Here is a 25,044-nt window from a genome sequence, read left to right on the forward strand (position 1 = left end):
CAAGTCAGGAAGTTACTGGTTATAATTCTGAAATTATTTTACTCAGGATTTTATCCTAAGTGATAGCTAAACAACGGAAACCTTTGTGGACAGGCTCCAAGGTCCAAGGCGTAAATCATCCAACACTAATTACACTTTGCTTCCTTAAATCCTGAAGTCAATAGAATTTATACTCTAGCTTATAAATCTCTAGTAATTACACAGAAAATCATTCCTGTTCCTTGTTGAAGAAAAAAAAGCTATTTTAATAGGTTTCTTTACAAAATCAACCTCTAGAAGAAGGTCCTATCAGGATCTGGCATCCACAGATGAACATTTGAGTAATGGTTAAGCAAAACAGTCTCATGCCCTCTGGATTGTATGTTGCCCACACAGTGGTCTCAGAAGAGCCTAGAGAGTGAGAGATGTGGACTCCCTCTGGGGAACTTCTGGTTCCCTGAAAATTTATTCTTGACCTTTGGGAGCTGGCCCATATGGCAAATTGAGCTCTCTCTGGAAGGAATGAGAAGAGGTTCATCAACTTGGAAAGAGAGGTCATTCTAGGCAAAGGGAGCCACATGAGAAAAGACTCAGGGTAGAGTTCCCTGGTGGCACAGTGGGTTAAGGATCTGGCATTGTCACTGCTGTGTCTTGGTTCACTGCTGTGGCGTTGGTTCGATCCCTGGCCCAGGAACTTCTGCATGCCTGGAAGGGTGCAAGTGCCTGGTGTGTTCAGCACAGGCAAGTGTGATGTGGTCACTAGGAGAGGGCTGGAAATGTAGCTGAAAAGGTCAGTAGACACACATGGCCAAAAGCCATGAAAGCTGTGAAGGAGTTACACTTTCCTGTGTGCCAAGAAGGAAACATGATACTTTTGAAGCAAGACAATAACATAATAACTGGAGTTTTAAAAAAAGAACCTCCAGCAACTTTGCAGAACATGTTTTAGAGACAGGGACATCTGGACGATGGCAGACTAGTTTGGAGGCTTTTACAAGGTTAATGCAGGAGAAGATAAAGTGAAGAACAGAGGCTGCAGTGATGGATGGAGTTTAGATATATTTTGGACAGAGAACTAACAAGACCTAGTAGCCTCACTTCAATGAGGGTGGTAAGAAGGATTCTGGAATCAGGGACAATTGGGGAGATCTTGGCAATTAACCAAAGAGAAATGGGAGGAAGCTCAAGGTAGGGTGAGTCTGTACTGAGTCTGGTGTGGCTCCCAAGGGGAGGGGTGCAGTTGTTAGAAATATGTACCTGATCCTCAGAGAGGTAGTGGCAGAAGTGGGGACATCTTATACATGGAGGTTCTCCACCAGGTTGCTCCCATTCCAGGGTTCCAATGACACAACATCCAGAAATGAAGCTGGGAAGCCAGGCAGTGTTATTTGCTATGTACCATGTGCTTCTACAACTGTTGTTTCATCATGCTTCCCAGACAATCTTTGTAATGCATCTAAGAGATGAGTATTATGACCTCTATGTTAGCAATAAGGACATTTAGGTTCAGAGAAGTCAAGTGACTTTCTGAGGAGTCACGGCATTTTCCAGAGAGATTTTTAGCAGGGAGATTCTGCTCATTTCAGTACACCATCCTTCCTCAGGGACAACTGACATTGCTATTACCACTGCTAACTTCTCTGAGACAGAGGAGGGTAAACTTAAGCAGTCATTGTTGGTGAGCTTATTTTTGCTTTAAAGCAAAGAACCGTAAGATTAGGTTAAAATAGGTTGGAGTGAATACAAATGGGGTGGATCAAGCATTACCAGGGAATGAGCAGGTACCCACCTTTACTCCATTTTCCATCCAAAGAAAAGAATTTGGTTCTGCTTGAACTTTAGTTAGAGGCCTGGAGCAAGAAATCCCTGTGCTAAAGTAGCATCAGCCTTCCTACCTTCTAACATGGCACTGTGACTCACTGGAGGTCTAAGTGCTACAGAGTGGCTTGGACTTGCATTTTCCTAATTGGTTATTTTTCAGGGGTCAAGACAACACTGTTACCTCTCTTACCACCAGTTGGAGGGAGATTTGGATTGCCTTTCCCATGGGGATGCAAGCTAGACAAGGCCAATCACAAGCTTGGAAGCTCCCTTCCTCTCCAATGGCACACATCTATGTCATGCTGGCTCAGTTGGGGGTGTAGACTGGCCAAGACCATTTTTGTTTCTTTCCTTGCAAAGCTGAATGGCTGTACAGGAATTTGGCCTATGGCCTTTGGCCTTGGCCCCCCTGGCCTCATGCTTCATCGCCACTGCTTTCTGGCATGCCAGAGGGGGCAAAAAGAAATGAATGCCACATGAAGTCAGTATATACATCATTAATCATTCTGGGCAGTCAACAACTTTTCAAAGGCATTTATATTTGTGAGGAGATTTTATAAATAGAAAAATCGTATTTTATTTGTGTTCACTAGCTGTCTCAAGGCATTATTAACTACACTATGCTTGGAAAAATAGTGACAAGTGAGATAAAAGTTTCTACAATCTGATTGCACTCAATACTCTACTATTCATTAATTTACTCATTTATTCAGCAATTATTAAATACCTACAGTGTGCGATAGACGTTGCCAGTATAACAGCACTGTTATACTGTTCATAATGGCTATCATTTGCTACCATGCCCATACCCTGAATGTAAGGACAAGTGACATTTGGACCAGTTAGACTTATGCCAAGTAAAACCAAAGTATGGGCTAGTTTTCATCCCTTCAACAGTGTATGAAAGGAAACTAAGTCCTGCCTATACCCTTCAACAACCCAGCAGATTATGGATTCATACCTAAATAAACTGATCTAATATTTTTTAAGCATGCTTTTTTTTTTTTATCTTTAAGTGGCAAACTGGACTGGCCCAATATCCAAATTTATCACCCTTCCCTAAAAAGTCAGCTCTCTTTCATGACTTGAAAATGTACCCTTAGTCATCACCCACTCGCCTGTCTTCCTTGCTCTTCCCAAACTCTAGTTAATATTCCTCCATGTCAGCTTCATGAGAGCAGAAGTTTTCTCTTGTACCCTGTCAGATTCCCAGCACCTAGTACATTGCCCGGCACATAACAGGAGCTCAAAAATATTTGTTGAATTCTGAATGAATTTAAGTACAGGAAAGTCCTGTTAGTCCTGGGGTTAGGTTCTCAAGTCAACATGTTGGGCAAAATTAGTATATAGCTAAACGAATCTTTAAAAATCCCTTAAATTATCCACAACATATAGATATAACATCTCTAAGTTCCATGCAGTCTCTCCCTGACTTTGGAACTGATCATTGGTTGTCAGTTAAGCCCCATGTAAAGTAGTTGGCTAAGGTTCCAAGGGTCATGTTGCACATAAAGCATATGACTTCAAACATTTAGAGGCCCTTGGGAAACAACCTGGCTTTGGGACTGGAGATTCAGATCTTTCATCTCATACTTACTGAGTGGACAAGCCAGCACTATGTCCATGGCTCTTTTCTCTTTCTCCATCCCCTTCCTATTTTTTTTTTCTTTGCCAAACTCCTAAACTTGTAAATCAAGTGTGAACATGATGCCACCCCACAGTGCTGACACTGAACTTTGTGAAAGCTGGATAGAAAAATGAAGGTGGACCAGACTCTAGGACCTCGGAACTCAATCATGAAATCTATGATGGCAGGATGATTCTTCCTCCAAATTTGCCCTTCTAGAGCTTAAAAAATGTGACAACTTTGCAGGATCTTTTAAAGGGCTGAATTCCTGTAAAAGGGTTATCCCCTAGGAACAGCATTGATCTTCTAGTGAGAAATTTCTATAGACATCAATTTTATCTTTAGCCAAAGTAAAGACAATTTAAATGTTAGATGAACTTGGGACAAGATGGCAGAGTAGAACTTGGGCTCACCTCTCATGAAAACACCAAAATTACAAAATTGCTGTTCAACAATCATCAACAAATTGACTGGAAGCTACCAAAAGATATCCTACACTCAGAGACAAAGAAGCCACAATGAGATGGTAGGAGGGGTACTTTCACAATATAGGCAATCCCGTACCTGCTGGGTGGGCAACCCACAAACTGGAAAGTATATAAATCACAGAGGCTCTCTCACAGGAGTATGAACCCCACATCAGATTCCCCAGCCTGGTGGTCTGGCATTGGGAGGAGGAGTCTCTGGAGGAGGAGCACTGAAGGCCAGCGGGGCTTGAGTGCAGTAGCTCCACAAGAATGGAGGAACAGAGACTCTACTCCTAAAGGGTGGACCCAGGATTTCACGTGTACTGGGTCCCAGGGTAAATCAAGGACTCCATAAAAATCTGGGTCAGACCTTCCTGCAGGTCTTGGAGGATCTCCTGGGAAAGCATGGGTTGACTGTGGCTCACTGTGGTGGCAGGACACTGAGTGAAGGAAGAAGTCCCAGGGAATAATCATCAGTGTGATGCTCCTGGAGGCTGCCCTTTTGGGAAAGAAAAATCTGGCCCCATTCAACAACAGCCTGCAGGTACAAGTACTCAGAAGCCCCAGGCCAAACAACAAACAAGGTGAGAACACAGCCCCACCCATCATCAAACAGGCTGCTTAAAGTCCTCCCAGGCACAAAGCCACCTCTAATCATATCCAGAGACTCAGCCTCACCCACCATAGGTTCAAGACTCAGCTCCACCCACTAGTGGGCAGGCACCAGTCCTTCCCATCAGGAAGCCTACCACAAGCCCCTGTATCAACCTCACCCACAAAGGGGCAGACACCAGAAACAAGAGAGGCTACAACCCTGCAGCCTACAGAAAGGAGCCCACAAACACATAAAGCTAGGCCAAATGAAATGGCAAAGAAATATGCTCCAGATGAAGAAAGAAGACAAAACCCCAAAAGAACAGCTAAGTGAAGTGGAGATAAACAACCTACATGAAAAAGACTTTAGAGCAATGCCAGTAGGATGATCCAAGCCATTGAGGGAAAAAGCAAAGGCAAAGATCGAGAATTTAAAAGAAATGTTTAATGAAGAAATATAAGATTTAAAGAACAAACAAGCAGAGATGAAAAACACAATAACCAAAATGAAAAATTCACTATAAGGAATCAATAACAGAATACAAGAGACAGAAGAATAAAGGAGATGAAAGACAGACCAGTGGAAATCACTGACATTAAACAGAATAAAGAGGAGTTCCTGTCATGGTGCAGTGGAAATGAATCCGACTAGGAACCATGAGGTTGTGGGTTTGATCCCTGACCTTGTGCAGTGGGTTGAGGATCCAGTGTTGCCATGAGCTATGGTGTAGGACACAGACGAGGCTCGGATCCTACATTGTGTGGCTGTGGTTTAGGCCGGCAGCTGTAGCTCCAATTGGACCCCTAGCCTGGGAACCTCCATAAGCCACGAGTGCAGACCTAAGAAGCAAAAAAAAAAAAAAAATGAGGACAGTCTAAAAGAACTCAGGGACAACATTAAACGCACCAACTTTCACATTATAGGGGTGTCAGAAGGAGAAGAGAAAGGGCCAGAGGAAATATTTGAAAAGATCATAGCCAAAAATCTCCCTAACATGGGAAAGGAATCATTCACTCAAATCCAGGAAGCACAACGAGTATCATATAGAATAAACCCAAGAAGGAACAGCCTGAAACATATTAATCAAAATGACCAAAATTGAAGACAAAGAGAAAACATTGAAAGCAGCTAGGGAAAAGCAACAAATAACATACAAGGGAACCCTGATAAGGTTATCAGCTGATTTTTCAGCAGCAACTCTGCAGGCCACAGGGAGGTGGCACTACAAATATACTTAAAGTAATGAAAGGAAAAAATCTGCAACAAATACTCTATCCAGCAAGGCTCTTATTCAGATTTGATGGAGAAATCAAAAGGTGTTACAGACAAGTAAAAGCTAAGAGAATTCAGCACCACCAAACCAGCTTTATGACAAATACTAAAAAGAATTTCTCTAGGTGGAAAAGAAAAGGCCACAACTAGAGACAATAAAATTACAAATGAGAAGGGTCACCAGTAAAGGCAAACATAGTAAAGGTAGGAAATCATCTATACACAAATATGCTATCAAACTAGCAATCATGAAAAGAGGAGAGTACAAATGGAAGATACCTGGGAGTTCCTGTCGTGGCACAGTGGTTAACGAATCCGACTAGGAACCATGAGGTTGCGGGTTCGATCCTTGCCCTTGCTCAGTGGGTTAAGGATCCAGCATTGCCGTGAGCTGTGGTGTAGGTTGCAGACGAGGCTCGGATCCTGTGTTGCTGTGGCTCTGGCATAGGCCGGTGGCTACAGCTCCGATTCGACCCCTACCCTGGGAACCTCCATATGCCGCGGGAGTGGCCCAAGAAATGGCAAAAAGACACACACACAAAAAAAAATGCAAGATACCAGAAATGCATTTGTAATTAAGAGACCAGCAACTTAAAACGGTCATGTATATATATATATATAGACTCCTATACCAAAAGTTCACGGTAGGAGTTGCAATTGTGGCACAACAGAAACAAATCTGACTAGTAACCATAAGGTTGTGTGTTTGACCCCTGGCCTCACTTAGTGGGTTAAGGATCCAGCATTGCCATGAGCTGTGGTGTAGGTCACAGACTCAGCTCGGATCCTGCATTGCTGTGGCTGTGGCACAGGCTGGTGGCTGTAGCTCCGATTTGACTCCTACCCTGGGACCATCCATATGCCACGGGTGTGGCCCTAAAAAGCAAAAAAGAAAAAAAAAAACCCACAATAGATACACAAAAATAAGAAAAAGCAATCTAAACACAACACTAAAAATAGTCATCAAACCACAAGAGAACAAAAAAGGGAAGGGAAAAACACTAAAAAAAACTTTTCCAAAACAATTAATAAAATGGCAAAAGAACATATGTACCAATAATTACCTTAAATGCAAATGGATTAAATACTCCAACCAAAAACATAGACTGGCTAAATGGATACAAAAACAAGACCCATATATATGCTGTCTACAAGAAACTTGTAGGGACACATCAGACTGAAAGTAAGGATGGAAAAAGATATTTCCAAGCAAGAAAGCTGAAGTGGCAATACTCATATCAGATAAAATAGATTTTAAAATAAAGGTGATTAAAAGAGACAAAGAAAGACATTACATAATGATCAAATGATATGATCAATTCAAGAAGAAGATATAACAATTGTTTTTCTATCCAGCAAGGCTCTTATTCAGATTTGATGGAGACAACCCAGTCAGCAGAAGCAAATAAATCATAAAGATCAGAGAAGAAATAAATGAAATAGAAATGAAACAAAACAACGGAAATGATCAATGAAACTAAAATCCAGTCTTTGAAAAGATGAACAAAATTGCTAAACCCTTAGCCACACTCATCAAGGAAAAAAAAAGGAGAGGGTTCACATCAATAACACTCCCAACATAGGAACACATCAATATATAAGGCAAATGCTAAGGGCCATAACAGAGAAATCAACAATAATATAATAATAGTTGGGGACTTTACCATCCCACTTGCAGCAATGGATAGATCATCTAAACAGAAAATCAATAAGGAAAGACTGTCCTTAAATGATGTGTTAGACCAGATGGACTTAAGAGTTATTTATAGAACATTTCATCTGCAAAGAACAGAATACACATTCTTCTCAAGTGCACATGGAACATTCTCTAGGATAGATCACATTTTGGACCACAAATCAAGCTTCAGTAAATTTAAGAAAAATGAAATACCATGAACATCTTTTTTGATGCTATTAAGGCTGTAAATCAACTACAAGAAAAATGCAAAAAACACACTTAAAGACTAAACAATATGCTACTAAACAACCAATGGATCACTGAGGAAATCAAACAATACCTCGAGACAAATGTCAACAAAGATGCAATGATCCAAAACTTAGAGGATGCAGCAAAACAGTTGTAAGAGGGAAGATTACAGCAGTACAGGCTTATCTCAGGAAACAAGAAAAATCTCAAATAAACAACCTAACTTTACACCTAAAGCAACTAAAGAAGGAATAACAAAACCCAGTCAGCAGAAGCAAATAAATCATAAAGATCAGAGAAGAAATAAATGAAATAGAAATGAAACAAAACAACGGAAATGATCAATGAAACTAAAATCCAGTCTTTGAAAAGATGAACAAAATTGCTAAACCCTTAGCCACACTCATCAAGGAAAAAAAAGGGAGAGGGTTCACATCAATAAAATCAGAATTGAAAAAAGGAGGAGTTAGAATGGACATCACAGAAATGCAAAGGATCATAAGAGACTACTACAAGCAACAATATGCCAATAAAATGGACAACCTAGAAGAAATGGGCAAGTTCTTATAAGGGTACAATCTTCCAAGACTGAACCAGGAAGAAATAGAAGAGATGAATAAGCCAATCACAAATTCTGAAATTCAAACTGAGATTTAAAAATTTCCAACAAACAAAACTCCAGGACCAGATGGCTTCACAGGTGAATTCTATCAAACATTCAGAGAAGAGTTAGCACCTGTCCTTCTGAAGCTATTCCAAAAAACTGAAGAGGAAGGAACACTCGCTCAATATAATAAAGGCCATAAGTGACAAACGCACAGCTAACATCATTCTCACAGTGAAAAACTAAAGGAATTCCCACTAAGATCAAGAACAAGACAAGGATGTCCATTCTTGCCACTTTGATTCAACATAGTTTGGATGTCCCAGTCATGGAAATAAGAGAATAAAAAGAAATAAAAGGAATTCAGATTGGAAAAGAAGAAGTAAAGCTGTCACTATTTGCAAATGACATGATACTATACATAGAAAATCCTAAAGATGCTACCAGAAACTAGAGCTCATCGATGAATTCAGTAAAGTTGCAGGATACAAAATTAATGCACAGAAATCTATTGAACATCTATATGCTAACAATGAAAGATAGGAAAGAGCAATTACAGAAAAAATCTCACTTACCATCACATCAAAAAGAATAAAATATCTAGGAATAAACCTACCTAAGGAGGCAAAAGACCTGTACTCTGAAAACTATAAGAGGCTGATGAAAGAAACTGAAGATGACACAATAGATGAAAAGATGTACCACATTCTTGGATTAAAAGATTTAATATTGTCAAAACGACTATATTACTCAAAGGCAGAGTTCCCGTCATGGCTCAGTAGTTAATGAATCCAACTAGGAACCATGAGGTTGCAGGTTCGATCCCTGGCCTTGCTCAGTGGGTTAAGGATCTGACATTGCCGTGAGCTGTGGTGTAGGTCACAGACGCGGCTCAGATCCCACGTTTCTGTGGCGCTGGTGTAGGCCAGTGGCTATAGCTCTGATTGGACCCCTAGCCTGGGAACCTCCATATGCCACGGGAGCTGCCCTAGAAAAGGCAAAAAGACAAAAAAAGTTTAAAAAAAATTAAAAAACAAACAAAAAGCAAAGGCAATCTACAGATTCAATGTAATCCCTATCAAATTACTGATGGCATTTTTTCACAGAACTAGAACAAAAAAACTTTAAAATTTTGTTTTAATTGGAAACACAAAAGACCCCAAATAGCCAAATCAATCCTGAAAAAGAAAAAGGGAACTGGAGGAATCAGGCTCCTGGCTTCAGACTAGACTACAAAGCTACAGTCAACAAAATGGTATGGTACTGGCACAAAAACAGAAATATAGATCAATGGAACAGCATAAAAAATCCAGAAATAAACCCACACACCTATGGTAACTAATCTACAACAAAGGAGGTAAGAATATACAATGGGGAAAATATAGTCTCTTTAATAGTGGTGCTGGCAAAACTGGACAATTACATGTAAAAGAATGAAATTAGAACACTTTCTAACACCAAACACAAAAATAAACTTAAAATGGATTAACGACTTAAATATAAGAACAGATATTATAATACTCTTAGAGGAAAACATAGGCAAAACACTCTCTGACATAAACCACAGCAGTATCTTTTCAGATCCACCTCCTAGAGTAATGAAAATAAAAACAAAAATAAACGGGAGTTCCCACTGTGGCTTAGCAGTAATGAACCTGACTAGTACCCATGAGGATACAGGTTCAATCCCTGGCCTCATTCAATGGGTTAAGGATCCGGCGTTGCAGTGAGCTGTGGTGTAGGTTGCAGACTCCGCTCAGATCTTGCATTGCAGTGGCTGTGGCTGTGGCTAGCAGCTACAGCTCCAGTTTGACCCCTAGCCTGGGAATTTCCATAAGCCTTGGGTGCAGCCCTAAAAAGACCAAAACAAACAAACAAAAACAAAAAAACAAATGGGACCTAATTAAATTTAAAATTTTTATTCAGCATAGGAGACCATAAACAAAAGGAAAAGAGAACCCACAGAATGGGAGAAAATATTCCCAAAGCGACCAAAAGGGGTTAATCTCCAAAATATACAAACAGCTCATGTAATTCAATATCAAAACAACAAAAAACTCAATCAAAAATGGGCAGAAGATTTAAATAGATACTTCTCTGAAAAAAACACACAGATGGCCAAAAAACACATGAAAAGATGCTCAACATCAGTAATTATTTGAGAAGTACAAATCAAAACTACTATGAAGTACCACTTTACACCAGCCAGAATACCCTTAATTTTAAAAATCTACAAATAATAAATGCTGGAAAGGATGCAGAAAAAAGGGAACCCTCCTAACAGTGTTGGGGGGAATTGATTCAATCACTATGGAAAACAGTACAGAGGTTCCCCAAAAAACTAAAAATGAAACTACCATGTGATACGGCAATCCCACTCCTGGGACACATGCACCCCAATGTTCAATGCAGTATTATTTCTAATAACCAAGACATGGAAGCAATCTAAATGTCTATCGACAGAGGAATGGATAAAGATATAAATATATACAATGGAATATTACTGAGCCATAGAAAAGAATGAAATAATGACATTTACAACAACACAAATGGACCTAGAGATGATCATACCAGTGAAGTAAGTCAGAGAAAGACAAACATCATATGATATCTTTCTATGTGGAATATAAAAAAGGGATAAAAATGAACTTATTTGCAGAACAGAAACAGACTCATAGACTTTGAAAACAAACTTATGCTTATCAAAGGGGACGGGTGTGGGGAAGGGATAGGCTGGGGGTTTGGGACTGGTATATGCACACTTGCTATATGGAATGATTGACCCATGGGGACTTGCTCTATAGCACAACAACTCTACCCAATATTCTGTGATAATCTGTATGGGAAAAGAACCTGAAAAATGGATGTGTGTGTATGTTTAACTGAATCACTTTGCAGCAGAAGTTATCACAACATTATAAATCAACTATACTTCAACAAAATTTTTAAAAAGTGAAAAAAAGTTAAATGAGATTTTCTTTCATACAGATCAATGTTAGGGTTGCTATGGTAAAGAATAAAGGATGTGCTCAGTAGTTTTTTAAAATTATATGTATTTCCTTGATATACTACAAAATGCATCTATTCGCACTAGTCAGATCAGTGCAATCTTAAAAAAAAAAAAGAAACAATTTAGCAGGTGGAACAGAGGAACTATTGTCTAAAAATAATAAAATACTCTAATTTTTTGTCAGGAATCAAGAAAAAACTTAAAAATTCGGAAGTTGGACCTTGGTTAGTGAAGTTGTATTTGGCAGATAATGGCATAGATGGAAAAGGAAAAGAAGGAGAAAATAACTTGCTGGAATTCACTCAAATTTTAACATGGTGAGTAGAAAATTGAGAGGCTTTATTTGTTCACCATCCAGAACTAGGTGTGTGGGTTAAATCATGGGGACAATGATTTAACTGCAGCCTGTTATCAGTGCCAAGTGAAATTTTTCAGTTAAGAAGGAAGCAGTGACCCATCTTGCTCTTGGTACGTGATACCTACAAGGCCTGAAATCATTAAAATGGCATGACAGACAGTTGTATGTGAACCCACAAAGGGGTCTCAAAGACCTCAATAGAAGAGCCATTTTAAGAAGTTGATAACTAAGGAGAGGCAAGAGGTATGACTTCCAGAGTTTTTTCTCCTAAGGTTGAGCTATCATGTAAAATGTAAGCAAGGTGATCTGAGAAAGAAAGGCAGCCTACTCAAGAGTGTCTTTTGTGTTTGATTAGTTGTCTCCCCCTTCTTAGGGAAAAAGAGTTATTCTCAAAAGCTTCTGGAAAACAAAATATTTCCTTGCCACATTTATCTTCACAACCTTGGACATCTCCCTGTCCACTTTCCTGAATGCACATCCAGTGGGCCAATCCACAAGTGACCATTTGCAGCACTATAAGAAAGCTTCCTGGATTGGCTCTAAGCTATACCGTCTTAGTATATCAGTACTTGTTGGGGCAATCAAGGTCAACAGAACATAGCCAAGATTTGAGGCTTGAAGGCTAGTTGATGGTTATTATTTTAAAAGAAAAAGATTCCTCGAGTTCCTGTCGTGATTTAGTGGTTAACGAACCCTACTAGAATCCATGAGGTTGTGGGTTCAATCCCTGGCCTTGCTCAGTGGGTTAAGGATCTGGGATTGCATAAACTGTGATTCAGATGTGGCATTGCTATAGCTGTGTTGTAGGCCAGCATCTAATACAGCCACTCCAATCTTCTTTTGATTAATATTAGCATGTTATATCTGTCTCTATTCTTTTTTCTTTTTCTTTTTCTTTTTTTTGTCTTTTGTCTTTTTAGGGCTGCACCCACAGCATATGGAGTTTCCTGGCTAGGGCTCGAATCGGAGTGGCTGCTGGCCTATGCCACAGCCACAGCAACACAATATTCAAGTCGCATCTGTGACCTACACCATAGCTCATGGCGACACAGGATCCTTAACCCACTGAGCAAGGCCAGGAACTGAACCCACGTCCTCATGGATACTAGTTGGATTCATTAGCCACTGAACCATGAGGGGAACTCCTCTATCCTTTTTTCAATCTGTTTTTATATCCAAACTGGGTTTCCTGTAGACAGCATGTACTTGAGATCTTTTTTTAAATATCCATTTTGACAATTCATGTCTTTTAATTGTTGTTTAGACCATTACATTTAATATGATTATCAACATGACTGCGTTTTTATTTTATTTATTTTACTGGTCATGCCCACAGCACATGGAGGGTCTTGAGCCAGAGATTGAATCTGAGCCACATCTGTGACCCTTTGGCAATGCTGGATCCTTTAACTCACTGTGCTGGGCGAGAGACTGAACCCACATCTCTATAGCAACCCAAGCCACTGCAGTCAGATTCTTAACCCACTACGCCACAGTGGGAACTCCTGTTTGGGTTTTTAATCTACCATCACACCATTTGTTTTCTATTTGTTTCATCTATTTGTTCCATTTAACTATTTTTCTGCTTATTTTTGGATTGAGTAATGTTTATAATTCCATTTTTATCTCTTTTATAGTTTCACTAACTATATTTCTTAGTCTTTTTTTTTTCGTGGTTGCTCTAGTGTTTACACTATTTGTTTCAACATTACAATTTATCTTCAAATAATATACTATTTCACTTATTGTATAAGAATCTTACAAGTTCCTGCCATGGCACAGTGGGTTAATAATCCAACTGCAATGGCTCGAGTCATGGCAGAGGTGCACGTTCAATCCCTGGCCTGGTGCAGTGGGTTAAAAGAGTCCAGCATTGCTGCAGCTGCAGTGCAGGTTGCAAGTGCAGCCTGGATTCACTCCCTGGCCTGGGAACTTCTATATGCCGTAGGCAAAGCCATAGGGGGATTTTAAAAAATCTTTTAACAATGTGTTTCCATTCCCTCCAACTTTTGTTCAATTGTTGTCACATATTTTATTTTCACAAGTGTTATAAATGCCAGAATACAGTATTGTGTTTGTTTTAAGCAGTTAATTATTTTTTTAAAAATTAGAGGGGAAAGGGAGCTCCTGCTGCACCATGGATACCAGTCTGTTAAGAATCCAGCATTGTCTGTGAGGCAGTGTGGATTCAATCCCTGGCCTGGTGCAGTAGGTTAAAGATCTGGCATTGCTGCAGCTATGGCATAAGTTGCAGCTGTGGACCAATTCGATCCTTGGCCTTCAACTTCTATATACCACAAGTACGGCCAGAAAAAAAAAAAAATAAGAGGGGAAAGTCTTTTATACTTATTCACATATTTACTATTTCTATCATTCTTGAATCCTTTGGATATATCCAAATTTCTACCTAGTATCATTTTCCTTTTATCTTTTATTTGAAGGACCTTAAACATTTTTAATAGTCCTTACCTATTGGTAATGAACTCTCTGAGCTTTAGTATGTTTAAAAGTCTTTTTTGCCTTCATTTTTAAAGTCTTTTTTTCTGGATATAGAATTATTGGTTGACAGTTAATACTTTCAAGATGTTGCTCCACTGTCTTCTGCTTGTGTTGTTTCTGACGTCTGCTGTCACTTTTATCCTTGTTCTTTTGAACACAGTTTGTCTTTTTTTCTCTAGCCGCTTTTAAGACTTGCCCTTTACTACTCTAGTGACCTACAATGTAAATTCATAAAGTCAGCTTAGTCCAAATTTAACATCCATGGTCTCTGTATCATTCATCTATTCTGGACCTTTTCAACCTCACCGTATCTCATAGGCAATGGATGACTTTTGTTTGTTTGTTTGTTTTTTGTCTTTTTGCCCTTTCTAGGGCTGCTCCCACGGCACATGGAGGTTCCCAGACAGGGGTCCAATCAGAGCTGTAGCTGCCACAGGCCCACACCACAGCAACAGCAACGCAGGATCTGAACTGCGTCCGCGACCTACACCTCAGCTCACAGCAACGCCAGATCCCCAACCCTCTGAGCAAGGCCAGGGGTTGAACCCACAACCTCATCATTCCTAATCAGATTCGTTAACCACTGACCCATGATGGGACCTCCAAAGGATGACTTTCTGATGTGACTTTTGAAGTGAGCTGCACGATCACCTCAAGGATAGCTCCCCTCCTCATTTCCACTTTTTTTTTTTTTTTTGTCTTTTTGTCTTTTTAGGGCCACACCCATGGGCATATGGAGGTTCCTAGGCTAGGGGTCCAATAAGAGCTGTGGACGCCAGACTACGCCAGGGCCATAGCAACAAAGGATCCAAGCCACATCTGCGATCTACACCACAGCTCAGGGCATGGGGCCAGGGATCAAACCTGCGTCCTCACAGATGCCAGTCAGGTTCGTTAACCACTGAGCCACGACAAGAACTCCTCATTTCCATTTTTGCAGATCCAACACCCATTTTCCTTCTGCACCTCTCTACAGTGCTGACAACCTGGTGCCCTAGAAGTAGACGCACCATCTTCACAACCCTCCACACCTACCTGGGCAGGCCCAGTTCTGGGCCAGCTGTAGAGCAAGTTGGAGGATGACTGAACAGACTCCAGAAGTACTTAGAGGGACAGATTTATGGCTCCTCACCTTTATCATTGAGGGTCCTGAGTATCTACAAAGGAAGCGCTCAGTGGATGGATAGGAAGGCAAGGAACTTATCATGGGGCCTGCTAGCGAAGTCAGCTCCAGAAGTCTGCTTAATTGAATATTTACATGGGATGGCTTATGCATATGTATTTATCTTAGGGAAGATTTGATGATGGAGATTATGGTCACTAACCATCTGCCTGCCCACTGGCCCTATTCACTCTCAGGACCACATGGATCTAGCCTCACCTTCAGATCAGCTGGCCCATAGACCAGCTTTTGCACTGTGATGAGGCTTTATCTAGGTTTGCTGCTTAAGTCTACCCCTAAAGACAATATCAATGACTTCTTTGAGTTTAAGGCAAAAACCAAATGTAAGTTTAGGTGCAGGAACCCTGCTGGTTCCCCTTTTATGAGTCAGGCCTCCCTCTGACCAGGATTCATCCAATAGACTGACAGTACAGTACAGTTACTTAAAGCTGACCATTAGTCAGATTTTGCGTTTGCTCTGACCACACTGTATATGACTAGCTACAGAATTTGTAGGAACCCAATGCAAATGGAAACTCATGGGCCCTTGTTCAAATATTATTAAGAATTTCAAGATGAGGAATTCCTGTCATGGCGCAGTGGTTAAGGAATCCAATTAGGAACCATGAGGTTGCGGGTTCGATCCCTGCCCTTGCTCAGTGGGTTAAGGATCCAGCGTTGCCCTGAGCTGTGGTGTAGGTCGCAGACGTGGCTCGGATCCCGCGTTGCTGTGGCTCTGGCGTAGGGTGGCGCCTACAGCTCCGACTGGACCCCTAGCCTGGGAACCTCCATATGCCGTGGGAGCGGCCCTAGAAAAGGCAAAAAGACAAAAAAAAAAAAAAAAGAATTTCAAGATGATAATAACATTAAACCAAGTGAGGAGCCCTCTGAGCATGGAGCCCTGCACAACTGCTAGCTCTGTGTGACAGGGACATAAATACCACTAACAAGGTGCATCAGTGCCAGGAATTCCTTTCCTGTGTTTGTTTAATTCTGATGGTAAATACTTAAATATTTTTGTTCTCTTTTTTAAAGTGTGAATATTGAAAACTACTGAAAAAACATTTTCTTGGTATACTCAAATCATGCTTCACGGTTAGTTTCAAACAGACTGCCTGAGTTCCTATCCTGCTGGATTTAATCTTAGGCAGGTTAAATAACTTCTCTGTATCTCAGTTCCTCATTTGCGAAAATGTGGATAATAACAGTGTCTAACTCAAGAGATTGTTATAGGGTAAATGAGATCATATATGTTAGGTGCTAAATATAGTGCCTGAGGCTCCAGCTAGCAACTTTACACAAATTAGAAAAAGAGCTCCTTTGGGCAGATGAATTAAAAGGTTCTACCCCCACCAATGAGTCAAAGGAAGTTACCCCTTCCAGGTCTGTGCTTCAGAGCTTGGCTGAATTTCAGTTCCACTCCTACCCTTGGAAGTCCCCTTTGTACCAGCCATAAGTGCTTAAGCATGTGGGTGGCCATGCTAACATCTGGTGCATAGTAAATGCTCCATAAAATCACAGCTTTTGTGAGGCCTGTGAAGTGTAGTGGTTAAATCCATGGCCTCTGGAATCAGATCTAGATGTAGAATTGTTGAGTTGTGAAGTCTGTCTTCAATACTCTCCACTATCCTTCTGTATGTCCCCTCTCCCTGCTTCCTCCTTGAAGCATCTCTGCTCTCCTACATCTTGTCTGAAGGAACTCTACAGTTAGGCAGTTCAGAAAGCCAAAGACTGTCAGGTGCTGATTAGTTTCCTTGGGAGCAAGACCTTCAAGAGGCAAAGTCTGGCAGGACTCTTCAGCCTCGGCCTTGAATTCTGGCTTCTGAATCAATAGAAAATGTGTACAGGGAGCAAGAAAATAGCCTTGTATTCACTACGGCCTTAACTGATATTTCATATCCCCATATGGTAAAGGGTTCAAAATTGATTTATTTATAGTCATCTGATAATTTCTTTCAGAGCAGAAGACATGTGCTAAATTCCTTTTAATCCCTGCAATGTTAGGTACTTAATATGTATTTAGTTAGTATGCATTCAGTATTAATAGCATCATTGGTATTGCACTTTGCAAGATGCTTTCATAGAAACTGCCTCATTCTATTTTACTGCAGCCTTATGAAATAGGCAGAATCGCCCTTTTGAGATCAAATTTACAGATGAGAAAGGTAAGATCCAAGAAGGCACATGGCCTGTCCACGATCGCAGAGTTAGCAAAAGGTAGAAACTGACCAGGAACCCAGGCCTTTGCCCAAATGCCATATCCACTCACAATGCCAGAGATTCCCAAAGTTCAGATGGCAGGCCAAGGCCAGGACATGAATGAATGAGTTTAAGTAATTCTCAAAGAGATTAGAAAAATAAAGACATTTCTTCATTTTTCATAAAGCTAAACTTACTTGATTTAAAAGGCTGTCCTTTATTTTGAGACAGTGCTCTTCTTAAATTTATATAAAAATATGTTCTTTTATAGTATTTCTAGGTAAGTTATTTATTTGACACACTAAATATTACCAAACTGACCTTTGGCTGTCTCCTCAAGTTATTTGACATTTCACTGGTGTGTAAAATCTGAAAGACCAAGAAGCTACACAATGACACAGCATATATTTTGAGTAAATAAGTGAATGGAAGATTTAAGGGAACTAAAAATCTTTATCCTATCTACTTACTTAGAAGAGGCATCCAAACCAGAGAGATTAAATTGGAGGGAGAAAAAAAAAACTGGACTCAAGATGTCTCCAGTTTCAAATTGGGTCAGTGCCTCATCTCTAGAAGGGAGGTGGAAAGGGTGGAGAGGACCTAAAACAACAGCGCATACACCACAATAACTGGATTGAGTTTCTGTGAGTAACCACACTTGGCACAACACCGCTTTTGTTCTGTCATTTTCTCTGGTCAGCCTGATCAAATACTCTGCCCATTTAAGGGAGATTGACCTTGGAAACAATGTCCTGGGAGAAATGGCTGCTGCTGACATTCTTGAAGCACTGAGAGCCAGAAAGACAGGTAGGGTGTTTTCAGTTTCTGTTTCCCTCCATCTGTCCACAGCCGCTCTTTCCTAAAGGCTGCATGCACTAGTCACAACTTGCTCCACTTTTTCCCTAAAATAACTGGCCTGAGCTAAATGGTGACCAGGAGCACTGACACAGGCTGGCCACGACTGTGTCAGTTTGTCCTATGATTTGCACAAAGTTCAAGAGCTCTTCGATGACAAATGTAGTCTTTAAGTAATGAATGCTGTTAAAGTGAAATTTTCTTTATTGTTCTCTTCTTCCTTGTCTCTCATCCTCACCTACTCTCTGAGGAACTCTCATTCTCTATTCTTCTCCGCAACCCAACCTGCAAAGATTTCTCCAGGTATCAACTGGAAAACTCAAGTAACAGCCCTCATAAAATTCTGATGTGCTTCCTATATCATCAAAGAATGGTTAAAGTGTAACTGGCATAGAGAGAGCATTAACGGTATTTTATGATCATGTAATCCTTTGAAAATAAGAGAATCACATATGGAACAAGCTGTTTAGTATTGGCCACGCCTGTCCTCTCCTTCACAATATGCATGGCCAGAATTAATGACAGCCACTCCTACTGCTGACAGAGTGATGAGGAAATGTCATTTTAAATAAATCTCAATGAAAGGCATCATAAATACATTTGAAAATCCAAATTCAGCGTTAACAAAACAGGGAGAAATCTTGGTGCACAATCTGGTAGGTTATGTGGAAAGAATTAAGTGATATAAACAACCAGTTTTTTTTTTATCATTTCTACAATAAAACAGTCTTGGAGACATGACAATTTAAGATGGCAATTTTTAACACTGATAGTTTTAGAGAGAATTATAATACTACTATCTACTGCTTTTTTTTTTTTTTTTTTTTTTTTTTTTGCTTTTTAGGGCCATACCCACAGCATATGGAGGTTCCCAGGCTAGGGGTCGAATCGGAGCTACAACTTCTGGCCTACGCCACAGCCGGCAACACTGGATCCTTAACCCACTGATCGAGGCCAGGGATCAAACCCACAACCTCATGGTTCCTACTCGGATTCGTTTCCCCTGCACCATGATGGAAACTCCTTCATTGCCATTTTTAAACTAAAACTACTGTATTGCCATTTCTTAACAGCCAATCAAATGATTCCAAGATTTTTAAATTCTCCCTTCATTTTAGGGAAACAGAACATCTACTTCCTAGTCCATTTGAGTTGAATTTAAATTCAACAGAATTATTCTGTTAAAATTAATTCAAATTTAACTTAAGGCTCAATAAACTGAAGGCAGGTTAATGACTTTGTTTTTTCTTGGCACTGTAGTAACGTTTTCATAACACACTACACCAGAAGACATCATAAGGCAGCAGGCAGTCCACTGACCATTTCTGTAGTGGGTGCTAATAATGGGCAGCCTCAGATGGTTTGATGGAAAATGATTACTACTAAGCATATATTTGGAGTTGCAAGACATTGCTTAGTAAATAGTTCTAGTTGCATAAATGGGAAGATGATCATGAAATACCCACCTGAAAATACTCGTTTAAAAAGCATTAAAAAGTAATTTCTAGTTCAAGAAATACTTCCCAAATGTGGTAGTATGTAAGTAGCTTTAATGCATCCATATTTTGAACCAAAATTACAGTGAGATATTTCTTATGGAGCAGTTCAATCAGATTGCTGGTTTGAACACCAAGATTCTTCAAAACAGGGTTACCGGGTTGGATTCTGTAGGAAAACTATCTGGCCATTTAGCCCTAATGGCACCATTTTAAACATTAAAAGCAGTTAGTACTATCACTGATTATAGAACTAATTTTCTTCTGATTGCTTCTGTATTGTCGTTAGCAAGTTAACAAGCTAATTTCTAATTCTAATTCTACCTCCCCTCCCACCTCACGAAATCTAAATTAATAGCCTAAGGTTATGCATTTGCCTGCCAAAGAGTTCTTAATGACCTATCTTTACTAATACAACATACACAATGAAAGCTTCCTCAGAAACAACAGAAACCTCACTTTTTTAAAAAAGAAATTTAACACAAGGACAAACTGCTATCCACATCTTACAGGGTCGTTTTTTGCGTAATTTTTTGTAATGAACTACTTCGGGGTGACTTCATTTATTTATATTTATTTCTTTCATAAACATTTATTAAATGCCTATTGTATGCCAGGCCCTGTTCGAGAAGCTGGGAGTTGAGCAAAGAAGAGAATACCTACCTTGATTGGGCTTAACTTCCTAGTGGTGAATGAGACAGTAAACAACAACAACAATTTCAAAAAGAAGTAAAATGCAGACTATTGTATATCAGATGGGGATTATATTTAAGGGAAAAATAAAGCAAGAACAGGAGATTGAGTGTGCACGTTGGTGCATGAGGGCTGCAATTTCAGTTAGTGCCACCCAGGAAAGCTGTACTAAGGGACATTTGACTAAAGCTGGGAAGGAGGGAGGGAACAAGCCATGTAGAAAGCTGGGAGCCGCACATTCCAGGCAAATGGAATAGCAAGTGCAAAGGCCTTGAGGCAGGAGCCTATCTGGTGTGTTCTAGTGCCAGTAAGGCAGCCAATGTGACTGCCATGCAATCAGAGAGAATGAGAAAGGAATAGGACAAAAATTCCAAGAAGTAAACATGGAGGGCAAGGGGCCTTCTAGACAATTATAAGGACTTGAGTTTTCAACTTTACTGAGATGGAAAGATTTGAGAATTTTAAGCAGAGGAGTGACCTGATCTGACCCACATTTTAACAGGATCACTCCAGTTCTATGTTGAAAATAGATTGGAGGGGAGGCAAGGACAGAGCAGGGAGACCAGTTAGGGAGTTTTCTCTATAAAAATTAAACAGACTTTCAGCAGACCGAGGACACCCAGGAATGAGGATGAGATGAGAAGCTGGAAAGAGGAAGATTAAGGAAAATTCTACACACTAGAGACTTGGGATTCAGCTTTTACCGCCTTTCTGATCACCCGAGCCTTCTTTATCTGCCTTGATTCCAGAAGGCTGACAGCTATGTAGAAGACTAGGGTGTCCTTTAAGAAAATTAATAGCCACAGAGAAAGGGATTCCAGATGCTGACAGCTGGCCACTCTCTTACCATTCAAAGAAGCCTAGCAGGTAAGCAAGCCCTGCACATACCCAGGAGCTTCTCATCAGCCTTTGGATGTCTTATGCTTCACTGTGAAGAGAAATCTGAGAATCTCAGACACATGAGGCAATTCTCCTATACAGCAAACCATGCCTGAAACAAGGAGGGAGAAAAAAGGAACCCAGAAGACACAGAGATAAAGCAGAAAATGTTAAAAGGAAATTAGTTTTAACGCCCTCAGTGAAACACAAGATAATGCATCTGTAAAACAAGGAAGTAAAAATGATAGCCAAAATAAAACTTCCAAAATTAATGTCAAAAGATGAATTCAAGAAAAACTCTTCAAAAAGTAGAACAGAAGGTAGGGAGATAAAAAATCGGTGAGAAAATATAACAGACAGGTTCAGTCTAAGAGCACTAGCATCAAACTCAGTTTCAGAAAGAGAACAAAGTGGAGAGAGGAAATTGTCAAAGGAATAAATCAAGCATTTTCCTAAAACTAAGGGATCTAAATCTACACAATGAAAGAGCCCACTGAGTCCTCAGCACAGTGCATAATAAACAGTATGTCATCACGGCAAGTTTCAGAACATTAGGGATAAAGGGGAGATCCTAACAATACATTTTTTTTTTTTGGTCTTTTTGCCGTTTCTTGGGCCGCTCCAGTGGCATATGGAGGTTCCCAGGCTAGGGGTCTAATCGGAGCCGTAGCTGCCAGCCTACACCAGAGCCACAGCAACGCGGGATCCGAGCCACGTCTGCAGCCTACACCACAGCTCACGGCAACGCTGGATCCCCAACCCACTGAGCAAGGGCAGGGATCGAACCCGCAACCTCATGGTTCCTAGTCGGATTCGTTAACCACTGCGCCACGACGGGAACTCCAATACATATTTTTTTAAAAAATCACATAAATGACTGGGAATTAGAAGGACCTTCAGACTTTTCTCTTTCTAGATAACTGAAAAGTGTATAGCTTTCTCGCCATGCCATTCATTATTATAAAACTCCATCTCAATATCTAATACAACCTTTTTTTTTTTTTTTTTTTTTTTGTCTTTTTGCCTTTTCTAGGGCCGCTCCTGTGGCATGTGGAGGTTCCCAGGCTAGGGGTCGAATCGGAGCTGCAGCTGCCAGCCTACGCCAGAGCCACAGCAACGCTGGACCCAAGCCGAATCTGTAACCTACACCACAGCTCACGGCAACGCCGGATCCCCAACCCACTGAGCAAGGCCAGGGATAGAACCCTCAACCTCATGGCTCCTAGTCGGATTCGTTAACCACTGAGCCACAATGGGAACTCCTATCTAATACTAAAGTTGAAGAATGAGTACAACTTTATAAGAAAATGAAGTGAAGATGATGGAAAATATGTTGTTTAGGGAACATGACAGTCTTTTGTGAGTTTGGGGTGCCACACAAATCCTCTGAGGCCTTAGGATAGCCCCTAGACCACACAGTTGGCTCCTTTTTAAGTGGTCTCCAGTCCCTAATACTCATCACAGCCTGAGGCACACACGCATCCTGCACTCTCTCCTGACCTTCTCAGAAGTCACGAATTTAGACTTTGTTTTCTTTTGAAAACCTCATCCTCCTCTACTATGGACCTATCCTCTTCAAACACACACACACACAACTATGAGCTCTGTTTCTTTTAAATGATTTATACCTATTTGTTATTAAATTCTGCATCAGTTAGAGATGGTGTTTGGCTTCATGTAACAGAACAAGCTACAGTGGCTTAAGCAGGTAGAAGAAGACTGGGCAGGTAATAGACACTCCACCATGTTGTCCATGTCCCAGGTTTCCTCTCGCTCTACCATCAATCTTAGCAAGTGGCTTTTATCCTCATGATTGCAAAGAGGCTGCTTTGCCTGTAGCCTCCTATTTCCATCCCACTTCAGAAGAAAGAGAAGGAAGGGACAAGAAGAAAGTGCTGGTACCTGTATGAGAAAAATCTCAGAAATGCCCAGCATAGTTCTACTTATGTCTAGTTGGTCTGGAGTGTGTCAAATGCACACCCCTAATGCCAAGGAAGACTGGAACAATAGTTCTTTTAGCTGGGCACACTGCTGCCCTAAAAAAAAATAATCTGAGTTCTTTGAGCAAAGAAAAACAGAAAAGATACCAGGCAGTGAACTGGCTGTCTTTGCCTCAAACTCTTTTAGATTGCTATTATGGGCCAGTCAGTCTTCTGTTCCCTAGACCTTGCCAAGGGCTCTTGAAGCCAGTGACCTCTCCAGAGTGGCTCAAATGAGATACCAGAGACTTTATCAGGTATTTGGTATGACCTCTTGTGTCACCTAGCAGACCTGCATCAGTGTAACTTGCTCTAGAAGGAAACATGGAAGATACATACCAGGTCCAAAAGCAGACCGAGGAAACACAAAGGGCTACTACACAACTTCCCGATCCTGGCACGCCCCTGGAAGATGATTACCTTAGATTGTATCATGGACCAACCCCATTGTGGAGAGCAAACCCCCACCCCATTAACATGCACCTTGATTTTCCGTGATGAGCCGTGGGATGGAAGGATCCCTTAGCACATCAAGTATGAATAAGCAATGCTCACCAGAGGAAAAATCCAGCTGCCATACTGACTTTGCTTCTCTTCCAGCCACATCTGTACCACCCAGACCCTCGGCCCCCAAGTTCTGGCCCTTTCTAAGTCTTGAAATTATAAACCATATTGTTATTCCTCCAAGTCCCTCACCCTCCACTACTCTGTACTGTGCCCAGCCCAGTTTGATCCCACACCCTTACCACCATCCTCACGTTTCAACCTCAGCTCGAATCCAGGTTGTTACATGTACTTCTGACCAACTGACTATAAATCAGAATCACTCACACCCCCCTCCTCAGGTTTGATTAATTTGCTAGAGCAGCTCATAGGACTCAGGAAACCAGTTTACTCATGGGATTGTTGGTATATTACAAAGGATATTAAAGGATATGAATCAATGGCTAGATGAAGATACACAGGGTGAGGGCCCAAACAAAGGAGCTTCTGTCCTTACAGAGTCTGGGGCCCAGCACAGTGACACCTGGAAGCATTCTGTTTTCCCAACCTGGAAGCTCTCCGAACCTCATTCTTTTGGGTTTTATGCAGGCTTTGTTGCATACGAAGGATTGATTAAATCGCTGGACACTGGTGACTGATTCAACCTCCAGCCCCTGTCCTCTCCCCTCCCTGGAAATCAGGGTGGGACTGAAAGTTCCAACCCTCCTTCCTGATTGGCTGCCTTGGCAACCAGCTCCACTCTTTAAGGGATTTCCCAAAGTCACCTCGTTAACATAAACCCAGTCTTAGCGAAAAGGGGCTTGTTAAGAAAACAAGACACTCATTTCACCTTGATAGCTCTGAAGCATTTTCAGGAATTATATTTATTGAGAATAAATATAATAAAAGATACTCCCATTGCTCTTATCTGTCAGGAAGTCCAAGGATTTGGGGAACTATAAGCCAGGAACCATGGACAAATACCTTAAGAAATATATATTTCTCATGCTTTTTGGTCATCTCAATGACAAAACCACATGTTTCTTATAAATCACAGTATCAAAGGCCTTTATGTGAAAATTAGTGAGAATTTTTGGTTTGAAGTTATACAAATCCAATTCAAATTGATTTTAATACTA

At 40.7% G+C, this 25,044-nt stretch overlaps 1 protein-coding gene and 1 long non-coding RNA gene across 5 annotated transcripts in view; one reads left to right on the forward strand and one right to left on the reverse strand.

Moving 5' to 3' along the window:
* Nucleotides 1–25,044, reverse strand: part of LOC102160777 — a 106,334-nt gene that overhangs the window by 74,714 nt on the left and 6,576 nt on the right. The window lies entirely within an intron of this gene.
* LOC100515582 overlaps nucleotides 1–25,044 on the forward strand; it is a 59,510-nt gene that overhangs the window by 31,109 nt on the left and 3,357 nt on the right. For 2 of the 4 annotated variants that reach the window (XM_021069546.1, XM_021069548.1), the window contains 2 exons: nucleotides 11,487–11,619; nucleotides 18,221–18,327. In XM_021069546.1, the coding sequence (XP_020925205.1) occupies nucleotides 11,487–11,619; nucleotides 18,221–18,327 (240 nt within the window). Of the gene's footprint in view, nucleotides 1–11,486; nucleotides 11,620–18,220; nucleotides 19,195–25,044 lie in introns of those variants that run through there. The other 2 variants (XM_021069547.1, XM_013982099.2) reach the window with 2 other exon arrangements.

This window comes from Sus scrofa, chromosome 13, assembly GCF_000003025.6.
Source record: "Sus scrofa isolate TJ Tabasco breed Duroc chromosome 13, Sscrofa11.1, whole genome shotgun sequence".
In the NCBI taxonomy this organism is placed as follows: Eukaryota; Metazoa; Chordata; class Mammalia; order Artiodactyla; family Suidae; genus Sus; species Sus scrofa.